This window comes from Vombatus ursinus, unplaced genomic scaffold (assembly GCF_900497805.2).
Source record: "Vombatus ursinus unplaced genomic scaffold, bare-nosed wombat genome assembly UNPS02014781.1, whole genome shotgun sequence".
Classification (NCBI taxonomy): domain Eukaryota; kingdom Metazoa; phylum Chordata; class Mammalia; order Diprotodontia; family Vombatidae; genus Vombatus; species Vombatus ursinus.
The window spans coordinates 13,478,218-13,490,885 of record NW_020954559.1 but is presented as its reverse complement, the minus strand read 5'-3'; the positions used below and the strand labels follow the sequence as shown (position 1 = coordinate 13,490,885).

The 12,668-nt window shown below is 38.5% G+C and overlaps 1 protein-coding gene across 8 annotated transcripts in view; it reads right to left on the bottom strand.

Moving 5' to 3' along the window:
• LOC114046189 (probable phospholipid-transporting ATPase IH) overlaps nucleotides 1–12,668 on the bottom strand; it is a 222,872-nt gene that overhangs the window by 41,099 nt on the left and 169,105 nt on the right. For all 8 annotated transcript variants that reach the window (XR_003569472.1, XM_027866424.1, XM_027866425.1 and 5 more), the window contains 3 exons: nucleotides 12,512–12,615; nucleotides 4,982–5,163; nucleotides 1,166–1,417 (listed from right to left, as the gene is read on the bottom strand). Coding sequence is in view for 7 of the 8 variants with exons in the window: in XM_027866424.1 (XP_027722225.1) it covers nucleotides 1,166–1,417; nucleotides 4,982–5,163; nucleotides 12,512–12,615 (538 nt within the window). In the remaining variant the exon portion in view is untranslated. The remainder of the gene's footprint in view (nucleotides 1–1,165; nucleotides 1,418–4,981; nucleotides 5,164–12,511; nucleotides 12,616–12,668) is intronic.

The window sequence follows — 12,668 nt, the reverse complement described above, 5'->3', positions numbered from 1 at the left end:
ATGGATGGATCATAGCACAGCTTTCACCACTAGTGGGAAAACCAGTCCTATCATATATCCTACCTTTGGATGATCATTTTGACATAAGTGTTTACCATGAATTACTCATTTTTCCATATCTGTCCCCCAGCAATCAGCTCTGACTTCCTTATCCTAGACTTCTGTCTTAGCAACAAATGAGAAGCAACCTGAAGAGCTCATTCCATAGAAGGACTAAATGTGAATAAAGGCAGACAGCAGTAAAAAAAAAACCTAATTGATTCAATTTTGGAATTGATTTATTCTATACCAACCATCAACATTTTGTACAACTGCTTATATCATGTTTCTTTGTCTCTGGGCTAAGTTCAGAAGTCCATAAGTTTAGAAGTTCAGTTTTTCTGTGAAATCAATGGTGTGCTCTTATATCAATGAAATATGTTTTCTCTATCTCACAGTTATCCTTCTAGGAAGTCTGGTCTGTTATCTCTGTTCTTCAAGGAAGTCTGATTTATTACCCATATACCATTACCTAACTTTGCAGGTGGATTCAATCAATCAGCAACAAGATGGAAGGAGGGGTGGTTGCTAGTCCCACATATCTGATCTCCAGCCAATCATACTGTTTTCACTATGTATGACCTTTTATTTTGTATGCTCTTTTTGTCTATAAAAATGACCTGTAAGCCCTACTTGCTAAGGAGCTTTTATTTGTAACTGCTAGCCTTAACAATAAAATGAACACGCTCAGAACTTTCTTGCTTCATTTTACCTTAATTGTGTGATAATGATGCAAGAATCTGAATGGACTCTGAACACTCTGACCTGGAATGGGTATGACTGGAGTGGAACACTGCTTGAAGAGAAAGCCAGGAAAGGCAGCTCATTTCTCAGTAGCCTCAGAAAATTATACGAGGCAAAAAGTGTGAGAACTCAATTGGGTTTGCAGCCTGCTCTTGGGACAATTTTCATGGAGGCATTTGTGATCTTTTACACCACATCTCTTGTGTCAATGGCATGCACTTACAAGATGGAGCCAGTAGTATTACATCACCATGACAGACTACAGCTAATTGCAGCATCTGGCTCAATGGCCATTCTGAGTAGCTTCAGTTGTTTTGTTCTCAGTTAAATTAACACATGTTCCATGACCCCGTTTTGATTGAGGAATGAAGGTATTACTTGCCCTGAGAAACTGTCCCTGGTCATACTGCCACTGTAGTGCAGGACGGTCTTACTCAGCTCAAAGAGCACATCATGCAGGCTCTGCTCTTCAATCTTCTTCGTGGTCAGCTCAAGCAGTTGGGTGTTCCTCCTGAAAAGCTTGCAGGCATAGCAGGTGGCGGCTGCCGTTTCCATCTTGTCTCCTGTCAGAACCCAAACTTTTATGCCTGCTTTCTGAAGAGCTTCAATGGTATCCGCAGCTTTCTCCTGGAGGCTAGGAGGCAAACAAATAATAAATATTGACAAAAAAGCAAATCAGAACAAAAAAATGCCAGAGTCTTGTGAATCTCTTAAAATGTTTTGGTCTTGAAGTACTTAAAGGCAACATAGAATATCTCTGGGGACCAAAACACTAAGGAAGGAAAACTATTTCTTCTTTTAGCCTCGACTTTTTCCAAGTGTTAGACTGTCATTTCTACATTGGGCATTACTTTTTTTTGGGGGGGGGATGCTTATCAACTCATCTTACTGGGTTCTCATGGGGGAAGTCCTTGGTGGAGACTGGGTTTGGCCTAAGCTGAATCAAAGTTACTTCCAGCCCTCTGATTATAATCACTTCCAGAGAAAAAACCCAAGTGGTAACTTTTTTCAGCTTTTTATTCATGCTTTTCAATTCACTGTATATTTTCAGTTTTTTCTTCATTATTTCTAAATGAATTCCAATCTACTTCTTTCATTCTACATCTTGAAACTAAAAAATGTGACTCAACAGCCATTTCTTATAGCCTAACAAAGACTTAAAAATATTGCAAGTTATATCATTTTTGTAAGAGGTGAGCAGTTACTTTTGCAAAATATGACGATTTGCAGTTGGGATTTTCAGAGAATACTATTTTGTTACTTGCAATCTCCTGCTTTAAAATTGTAATTAAGACCATATACTGATAAAGTCATCGTCCATACATAGATGTACACATGTACATACCTATATATATATGTATACATTCTGAGGGGTCTCAAAAGCCATGGCAGAAGATTATAAGAAGATTAAGGCAGGTCCTACACCAAGATTTTTGTTGTTGTTCAGTCACATCCAACTCTTTGTGACCCATGGACTTACCCATGGGTTTTTCTTGGCAAAAGTACTGGAGCAGTTTGCTGTTTCTTTCTCCAATGTGTCCCCATTTTACAACTAAGGAATGACAGCAAACAGGGGTTAAGTGATTTGTCTCAGGTCACACAACAGCTAGTAAGTTTCTGAACTCAGGTCTTCCTGATTCAAGGCCCAGTGCTCTAACCATTGTACAACCAGGATGCCCCTATACCAAGATAGGAAAACTTCAAGTAAGGTCTGGGTGGCATATCAGGAGTCTGAGGACCACGTGGAATGAATATGGAAAGATTTATCATCAAGAGGTGGCCAGTATCAAGGTATGAATATTTTGGTCAAAAGGACTCATGAAACCTGTCTACTGGGGTGGGTTTGGGGAAGGGGAGAGAGAAGGGAAGAGGAAGAAAGAGGAGTTGGGTTGTACCAGTGACAGAAATCCTCACATTGGTGAAAGCGTGCGCACACACACACACACACACACACACACACACACACACACGCATGCAGGATTTCCCTAAAGTATTTTAAGCTAAAAAAGTTTAAAACTACACTAAGACTTCTGAGACAGCGGGGTGTGTGTGTGTGTGTCTGTGTTTGGGGGGGGGGGGATATCTGTCTATCTGGATAGACCTGTGACTTCACTGATATAGGCAACTCTCTCTACCAATTCAGGTCAGTGCCTTGTCAGCAGCTGACAGTCTCTAACACTTACCTGGAGCTCTGACAGGTAAATGACTTGCCCAGGGTCACACAGCCACTATTCCAGAAGTGGGACCTGAACCCAGATGACCTCGCATCCAAGGTCAGCTCTATGCCCTACACTCTGACACACACACACACACACACAGACACACACACACACGGAGACACACCCATGCATTATGAGTAAAGACTAAACAAACATTCATGTCCATAACTCAACAGAAAAAAAACAAAAAAAGTCACGTGTCGGCATCTTGTTCAAAACTGTGTTAAATGAGGGCAGCTAGGTGGCGCAGTGGATAGAGCTCTGGCCCTGAAGTTAGGAGGACCTGAGTTCAAATCCAGCCTCAGACCAAACACTTGACACTTACTAGCTGTGTGACCTTGGGCAAGTCATTTAACCCCAATTGCCTTACCAAAAAACAAAACAAAACAAAAAAAAAAATGTGTTAAATGAACGTGATGGAATATCATTATGTCATAAGCAATGATGAACATGGTATATTCCCAGTGATACAGAGCAGGTTGAGCAGAACCAGGAGAACGATGCACACGAGGCCCACAGTGATGGGATGGAAAGCAGCTTGGAAAGACTAAAGAATTCTGGTCAATGCACAAACTTTAAAGGTTTGATAATGAAACATGCCCACCCACGTCTTTGTACACAGGTGACAGACGAGATACAGCATGAGATCTGTATTTTAATATGTGGCTAATACCTCGAATTGTTTTGCTTGACTATCTAAGGGAGGGCTTATTTTTTTTAATTTTTTCTGGAGGCTGAGTTGAAGTTAGTGTGCAGTGATAAGAGATGTCTGCTCCTCAAAAAGCATCAATAAAATATTAAAAAACCCAGAAAAAAATAAGCTCAGAAAGGGATACAATCAAACAGGATAATTGTTATTATTATATTAAATTTAAACTATTTAATAAAACCAAAGCTATACAACAGTTTATGGTTTTGTAGTGTCCCAAAATACAGTTTTAGAACACTCTTTTTTTTTTTTAAAGTGAGGCAATCGGGGTTAAGTGACTTGCCCAGGGTCACACAGCTAGTAAGTCTCAAGTGTCTGAGGCCAGATTTGAACTCAGGTACTCCTTACTCCAAGGCCAAAGCTCTATCTACTGTGCCACCTAGCTGCCCCCAGAACACTCTTAATAATAAGTTGCTTTTTGCAAGGTTAAATATTCAAGTTTACTGATGATTGTTAAGTTGATAATAAAAAAAGATTTGAACCTTAAGAAGCTTCCTGGTTAATATTTCTATTGTAAAAAATATGCTTTAAAAAAAAAGCCTAAGGGGCAGCTAGGTGGCACAGTGGGTAGAGAACTGGCCCTGAAGTCAGGAGGACCTGAGTTCAAATCTGGCCTCAGACCAAATACTTGACACTTACTAGCTGTGTGCCCCTGGGCAAGTCACGTAACTCCAATTGCCTAAAAATAATAAATCAACAAACAAACAAACAAACAAATAAATAAGTAAGTCTATCACACAACTCTATACTGTGAAAATGAGGTACAGCGGATAGAACACTGGGCCTGGAGTCAGGAATACCTCAGTTCAAATCTGACATCAAACACTTATGACCCTGGGCAAGTCACTTAACCCTATTTGCCTCAGTTTCCTTAACTGTAAAATGAGCTGGAGAAGGAAATAGAAATGACCTAAACAACTGAATAACAACAACAACAAAAAGTGAGCTGCTGAAAACTATATAAATTATGAAATTCCAGGTATGTTATCATTTTGTTTAGTTCAAACAAATGCCTATGTAGGAGTCTATCAAATGAATCTTTTAATCAGTCTGTCCCAGTTTCTCTATACTGGCTAATAGTGATAGAATCTTATCTAATCTCATGGACTTTATCTGTGTGATACAGGCACAGTTGTGTTAATGACAGTTAAAGTTCCACCTTCTTCTTAGGGGAAAAAGACACAAACAAATGTGTTCCTCAAGTTGTCTTTTTTGACCAATATGTGTTATTAAAAAAAAAAAAAAAGATTAAATAAATACGGTACTTAACCGGTCCTCAACAGCTGTAGCACCAAGCAGAGTAAGGTCTGTCTCAACAAGCTCATATGCCTCCGCCAATTTCTTTTCTCGTTCTTGAAGTGCCACTTTTGCTTCGTGCAGAAGTTCACAAACCTCATTATATTCTTCCTGGGTGAGTTTTTTATAGGCAACACATAGAGTTCGCAGCCCTTCCTGAAAGATACATCCAAAAACAAATATCACGTAAACTATAACCTGAAAGGGTAGCCTGTTGCAAAATTATTTTTTTATTATCTTTCTTAATCCTCTTTTCCCTTCCACTTAATGATAGTTATCTCTTACACATCAGGGGGGTTAGGGGCACAGCACTCCTGCAATCTGGAGAATCTGCATATAATATTTTGGCCCTCCCTTCTTACCAAAGAAGGAAGTCTGGATTTTTTTCTTTTTCTTTTATGAGGTGTTTATAGTACTTTTGGTAAAATTTGGGTTGATATTATACAATACTATACATATATTTTATGCATTTCTGAGTTTCTAAACTTTTTTTGTTGTTTTCTGCTGGCCTTTTCATGTTGTCTGAAGCTTCCGTAAAACTCATTTAATTTCTTATGCTTACCTACAGCCTGATGTATTGAAACCCCAATGAGAAAAGCCAGGGTGTAGAATGGATAACTGTATATATAATTAAAATGACTAAGAAAAGATTCAAAGATAATGAAACTCCCTGCCCTGAAGGAGTTTACATTCTCTGGGTTTGGGGGAGGAAGGCAAGCATTAACAGTGGGGCAGGGGAGACTTGGGGATCGTCCTCCACTCATGAGTGAATTTTACATGTTGCAGGACCGCATTAATTTTAAAGTTTGCAAATTATTGTGAGAGGCAGTAATGATGTACTGGAAAGAACATCATACTTTTGGTCTAAAAAACCAAGTTCAAATCCTGGCTTTGCCACTGAATTTAGGCAAGCTGCTATAAAGGCCAAACAACTTGTTCACAAGGGTGGTGCTTATAAATAAATTGTGAAAAATGTGTTGGAGGGCATCCAGAGGCCCTTGGAAGAACAGTACAGAATGGAATCAATTCTTGTGGTCCCAACCCTAACCCAACCTAAACTAGCACAAATTCTCTCCACAATAACCCCAGAAAGCAGTTCCTAGCTCCTGCTCAAGTATCTCCAGCGAAGGAAATCTCACTAAATCTCTCAAGGCAGACCATTAAATCCATGCATGGCTCTAATTGAAGCGAAGTCTCTACTTATATAGAATCAGAAGTTGCCTGCTTGTAACTTCTACTTTGTGGTCATAGTTCTTTCCTTTGGGGTGAAATTGAATGATCCTGAAACTCTAAATACCCATTTGGAGTATTATGTCAAGTTCTGGGTACCACATTTGAAAATGTCATTGCCAAGCTGGAACACTTTCTGAGGAAGAGGATGAAGATGGTAAGGAATCTTGAGAGTACATCCTATGAAGAACAGTTGAAGGAAATGGGAATGTTTAGCTTAGAGAAGTGAATGTGTAGGGAGGCCATGAAAGTAACATTTACAATCCTTAAAGGGTTCTCATATAGATAAAGCATTAGACTTGTTCTGCTCTGGGCAGAGAGCAAACTAGGACTAATAGGTGGAAGTTAATTTTACCAACATAAGAGAAAAGTTCCTAGCCATTGAAATGGCCCCTAAATGGATTGGGTTACCTGGTTAGGCAATGATTTCCTGGTCTTTAGAGCATATGCTAAATGACTATCTGTACAAGATGTTGGAAGTGAGAGTCCTAAGCAGTGGGGTCATGGGCTTGATGACATCTGAGATAGATCCCCTCCTAATTCACCTTCTTCCTAAATTTATGATTTGAAAATTACTTGTATGACCCCCAAGTATTCTCTACTTCAGAATAAACATCTTTATTTCCTTCAATCAATCGTCCTATAAACCAGTATTCATCAGAGGAAGGATGTGAATTCAGGTCTTTCTGACTCCCAGGGTGGCATTCTATCCACCATAGTAGACTGCTTCTCACTCTGAATATTAAATTCCTAATAATGAATTTTAACTGAAAGGCAGCGCAGTATAGTGGAAAAAGTGACAGTTTGGAAGACCTGGGTTCAAATCTCTCTTTGGACTAAATAAATGACCATGGCACCTGACATAGTAGAGAGAGTGTCTACACCAACGAAACCACAGATTCTTGATGTACTGAGGTGATGAAGCCAAAAATCCAATTAGCATTACACTGTTAATTGATATTGGGCTCGCAGTCCACCAAAACCTGCAGGTTTCTCCCAACTTCTCAAAAAAAGAATTGCTGTTTGGCCTTGCCCCCCCACCCCCACCCCATCCTATCTCTGTGCCATTGATTTTTGGAACCTAAGCTCTAAAATTTACAAATAAAACTATAGTAGTTCTTTTCCAGTGTCTATTCCCCAGTAGTATTTTACAAGACTGTAAAAAGGCTCCAGATATTTAGAGGTTCACAGGGTTCTGGAAATGTAAAGGACTTCTGAGGTCCATGTATGTCCTAATGGACCCTGTCATATCCTGCAAGATACCACTTAATCCATGTTAGCTTTTGAGAAGAAAAATATGTCTAAGTATGTTTTAAAAAGAGTTTGGAAGGATGTTATATTTCCAAACTACTGGTAAAACAATCTGTTTCTCATTACTTGTAGGAACTGTTATAAAACAAATGGTTTTTTGCCTCCCTCACACAGCAGTGTTATCAGATTTCTAGGAATCCTAAAGTCTTATGGTAGAAACTGAAAGGAATGAGGACCTTTCTTTTCTTCTGTTACATGATTTTGATATATAGAATTTATCTTAAGAGATTTTTAATGTTACAAAGTAAGATTAATAAAGGAAAATAGAAACATATTTCTGAGTTGTCACTTCTGCAAAAAGCACAAAAACTCAGGAAATATGGCACAGCAAATTTTGTGCCTGTAGCTTCTGTTACATAAGTATCTGCATTTAGGAATCTGGCATAATGTAATAATATAAGATGAAGAAATAGCAAAGTTGAGGGCCTGGGTTTCTGACTCAGAAGCTGCTCAGATAGAACATACTGGATTACTCTTTTAGTTCCATTAACTTCCTTGTACTTCACAAATGACCTCCCTCTCAAAGTAATAGGGGGTAATACAGGGAGGAAAAAATAGGACCAGTATTCCTTCAAGCAGAAAGTATTTCAGTATGATTATCTCCAGTTTTTCTCATTGTGGGGAGAAAGATTTGATTATGAGTAACAAAATCATTCTGTAAATAGGCTACTTTACTTGTCTCAAATGTTTAAAAATCTGTACAGGGCAATGGTCACCTCAAGTGAGAGAAGAATAGAGTTTGGCCATCCATTTAATCATAATAATAGCTAATATGTGTGAAACTCTTTAAGGTTTGCAAAGTATTTTTTATTTATGTAAATAAACTCATTTGATCCTCACAATAACCCTGTGAGGTAGATGCTATTATCCCTATTTTACAGATGCAGAAACAAGAGACTCAGAGAGGTTAAGGTCACAAAGCTAGTAAGAGTCTGAGGAAGGATTCAAACTCGAATCTTCCTGACTCCATGATGAGGACTCTAGCCACTATACCATTATCTGCTTCTACTTAAAATAAAATAAAATTTTATTGATGCCCTTTCTCGTTATATTAGTCATTTTTGGAAAAATAAAAAACACCCCACTTTGACCCTGTCTGGACTAAACCCTTCTCTGTAACAAAGAAAAACAACTGAGCAAAAACACACAGAATAGTGCACGTCTAACAAGTGTGCAACCTTCTAGAAGCTCTAGTCATTCTCCGCTTCTCTTCCCGAAGGAAGAATGTTTCATTATCTGTGCAATATTGTTTTTAATGCACTCCTCAAAGACAACTGTCTCTCCCAAAGGACAAACACAAGCTTCTTATTTTTCCTTGGATTCCTGTCCACATTATCCTGTCAAGGATAACTCTATCAACATCTATTCAAAAGCTCTTTACCATGCAAAATAGCTCAGATACAGACATACAGATGTGCTGAGCTCCAAGGATCCCTAATTTCATCAATGCGAATAATTCCCCCACCAACACCGATGGGCAACTCCATCCCAAGCCTTATTAGATAGCTTTACAAGTTACAATAGCCTCTGATGATAAACATTTGTATAAATGATAAGAAATCACTCTATTCCCAGTCCACAAGTCTTATCGATTCCCAGCAGAGCTGAGGTTATAAAGTGGTTATATTGTAATCTATTTAAAGTAACTGTTGGTTAGCAAATGAGGTTTGCCACAAGCTCATTAAGAATAAGCCTATATGACCAAAAAAAAAAAAAAAAGAATAAGCCTATATGGGGGCAGTTAGATGGCACAGTGGATGGAACACCGGCCCTGGAGTCAGGAGGACTTGAGCTCAAATCCAGTTTCAGACACTTCACTTACTGGCTGTGCGACCCTGAAAGAAAGAGAGAGAGAGGGAGAGAGAGAGAGAGAGAGAGAGAGAGAGAGAGAGAGTGAGAGAGAGAGAGTGAGAGAGAAAGAAAGAATAAGCCTATATGGGTATAAAATGAGATATATGATTTTTGGATATGACCAGTGAGGGAAATCTTGCTTGAATATGAATACTTGGGTTTTTTTCTATTTTCAATAGAAGGCAGGAGGGTGGATATGAGAGAGAAAATTATTGTTAACTGCAAATAAGTAAATAAACAAATTAAAACAAATAAGTAAAAATAGGCCTGCATATCCCTTAAATAAGAGAAAACCTAGCAGCAAGTGGGACATGTGGGCTCTTTCACAAAAGCTTTCCTGACAGTAACATAAAGTAATGAGAGAAAAGAAGAAAGAGCAGTCATGGTTTCCATAAGTTTTCTGTCTATCTTTTCATAAGATCACAGATTTAGAGGAATAAGAGACTTTCATGGTTATCTGTTCTAACTTCCTCCTTTTACAGCTGTGGAAACTGAAATCGAGAAAAATTAAGTGATGTGTTCAAGGTCCACACCAGTGGGCAGGATTTCAATTTAGGTATTCTGACTCCAAATCCAGCAGTCTTTCAATAGAGGAGAACCTCCAGCCCATTCCCAATCCCCTAATTCCACACTCTGACTTCAGCTGGAGAGATGGATGTGGTGATTACTTAAAGAAGGTTTCCAGCCAGAAGTCCTGAAGAACTTAGCTTCAAAGAAGTTTGGGAAACAAAGTCAGAAGTCTAAGTATTGAATAGAAGAATTCTTTGCAAATTAGTCTAGCAGAACCTTCTAAGTTTGTTATTTGCGGGAGAACAGTCAGGAATCTTAGTACAATTTAGTCAGGAAAGACTTCCTTATAAGCCACTTTTGTTCCCTAAGGTTCCTACCAGCTCTAAAAATTCCAAGTAGAGAAACAACTTGCTATATATGTAGTGGGAAGAACACTGGACATGAAGTCAAGAGCCTTGGCTTGGATTCTAGTCTTAAGTTGGATAATAACTAGCTTTGTAACTACAGCTCTCTAAGCTCTTTTCAATTGTTAAATGGGAATTACTAATAATATATTTCTCAGAGAATTGTTATGAGGAAAAGTACCCCATAAACCCCAGAATACTATAAAATAGGATTTATTATTAAATTCTAAGTATTCCACAAGTAATTTTTAATGAAGTATTCTATTTGGCCATTGATATTAGTTATGTGTATGTGTATATATAAAAAGTATTGGTTATATATAATTTTATATAAACTAGACACAGTTTAAACTAGTTTAAACTAGTGTATAACTACTTTATAGAGTATTTTATATTATTAAACTAGACATAAACTAGTTGTAAAGTAGTTATATATGAGAGTGTATATATATTTATTTATAGTTTATAACATAAATGTTGATTTGCTAAGAAAATGGTGGCATAGTTGTAGGAACTGACAGCTGGCTGGGTCCGTAAAACAACAGCAAAAATCGTACTGGTTCCACCTTGTGGCCTCAATGAGTAATGGCTCTTGAACTGATGGGCCAATGAATAGTGTGTAGGCTTAGGGTTTCTGGGCTTATCAATGTTAAGAAAAAAAAAAAAGTGTTAGCAGCAATGTGACTTGAACAGAGGAAGACCTGGATTAAAACTCTGCAAGTGACATTTAAGAGCTGTCTGACTCTGAGAGCTCCATTCTAGACTCAGTATGAAGATCAAAGGCACTTCTGACTCCTTCTACAACACTTTCATAGGAGTTAGAACTCTATGGGAGCTTAATGATGACTTGGCACAACTTACTCACTTTACAGTTGAGGAACCAAAGCCAGGAGGAGGGAGTTGATAGGGTTAGGCTACACAGGCAGCAGGTAAAAGTCATATTGCCGGAAGTCTTCCAAAGCCCTAAGCCAGGCCTCTTTCCCCTGCACGACCCTTCCTCTATAAGATGTAATCCAGGATCAAATATTCTCCTCCCTCACAGTTCAGTTCAACCACTGTCTTCTCCATGAGGCTGTCCCCAACTCCTCCAGCTGCCAGTGCATCTCTTCTAACATCATCTCGTATTCACATTTGTGCAAATGCTGACAGAATACAAACTCTTCAAGGGTAAGAGATGTTTCTCTTTTACCTTGGCATTCCCACTGCCTAGCCTAGAGAAGGTACTTAGTACCCGACTGATCAATACACATTACTGGATGTTGGTGAACTTCCCACTGAGATTTTCTTGGCTAAAATGTTCTTTTATAGTAATTTTTTTAAAATTTCATACCACAACCGTCAATTTCTAAATTTCTAAGACAAAGAGATCCCCACAGTTACCGACGAAAAGGTGTGAGGTGAGATAGCTGTTGTGGATTGAAGGCCTTTGAAAAGAATTCCCTTACTTGTGATGGTGAGAAGGATATGACCACACACTCCTGAGCACAGATGTCATTTGAAGAAGGTGGTTCTCAGATAAAGAACCATAAACTATCTGGGAGTTAGATGAACCCCAAAACTGTCTTTGCTGGGATGAAGATGGATGGCTCATGGATTAAGGAAGACAGGGGTACAGGACATGGGGTGCTTCCGCCCCACAAAAGATCACAAAGGTGAAAAGCCAGACCTTTGTGAAAGGAAAGACCAGTTTTTATGATATGCTGGTAGAGACTCAATTGTTTGTTAGGAAGTCTTCATCTATCCATTTTACTTAAAAATTGAAAGGAGAAAAAATACACGCAGAGGTTGAAGAAAAAAATGAACAAAATAGTATTAAGAAGAAAAAATGACTAAAATGTTTTCAAGGTTAAAAAAAAAAAGCTCTATCCTATTTTTTAAAATTAATTAATCTGAAACCCATTTAGACCCGACATTTCTTAGCTCCAGGGCTCCAACCTGTATATCATAGATAAATAATGTGCAGAATGGTTCCTTAACCACCACCTCTCCACCCCCCCCCATCAAATAACTGAATAACTATTTGTCCTGTATGATGAGTTTCCCCATTCTAAATTACCCATCCAGTGACCATAATACCTATTCTGGGCAATGTTTGGAATTTTCAGACTCTAATATGACCAGAAAAAAAAAAAAATTTCCTTATGGCAACTCAGCTTGGCCCTAAAAAAGCCTAATGCATACTCAAGGCATCATCTCACCACTGCGTTGCGCTCCACTCTGGATCGTATCTGATCTACTTTGCCTTCAGTTACTCTTGGAAATATTGAAGAATCTGCTCCCTTGCAAAATAGGTAGATGTCCCCTGCAGAATGAGAAAGCAAATCATAATAACACACCTGGCCTTAAAACACAATG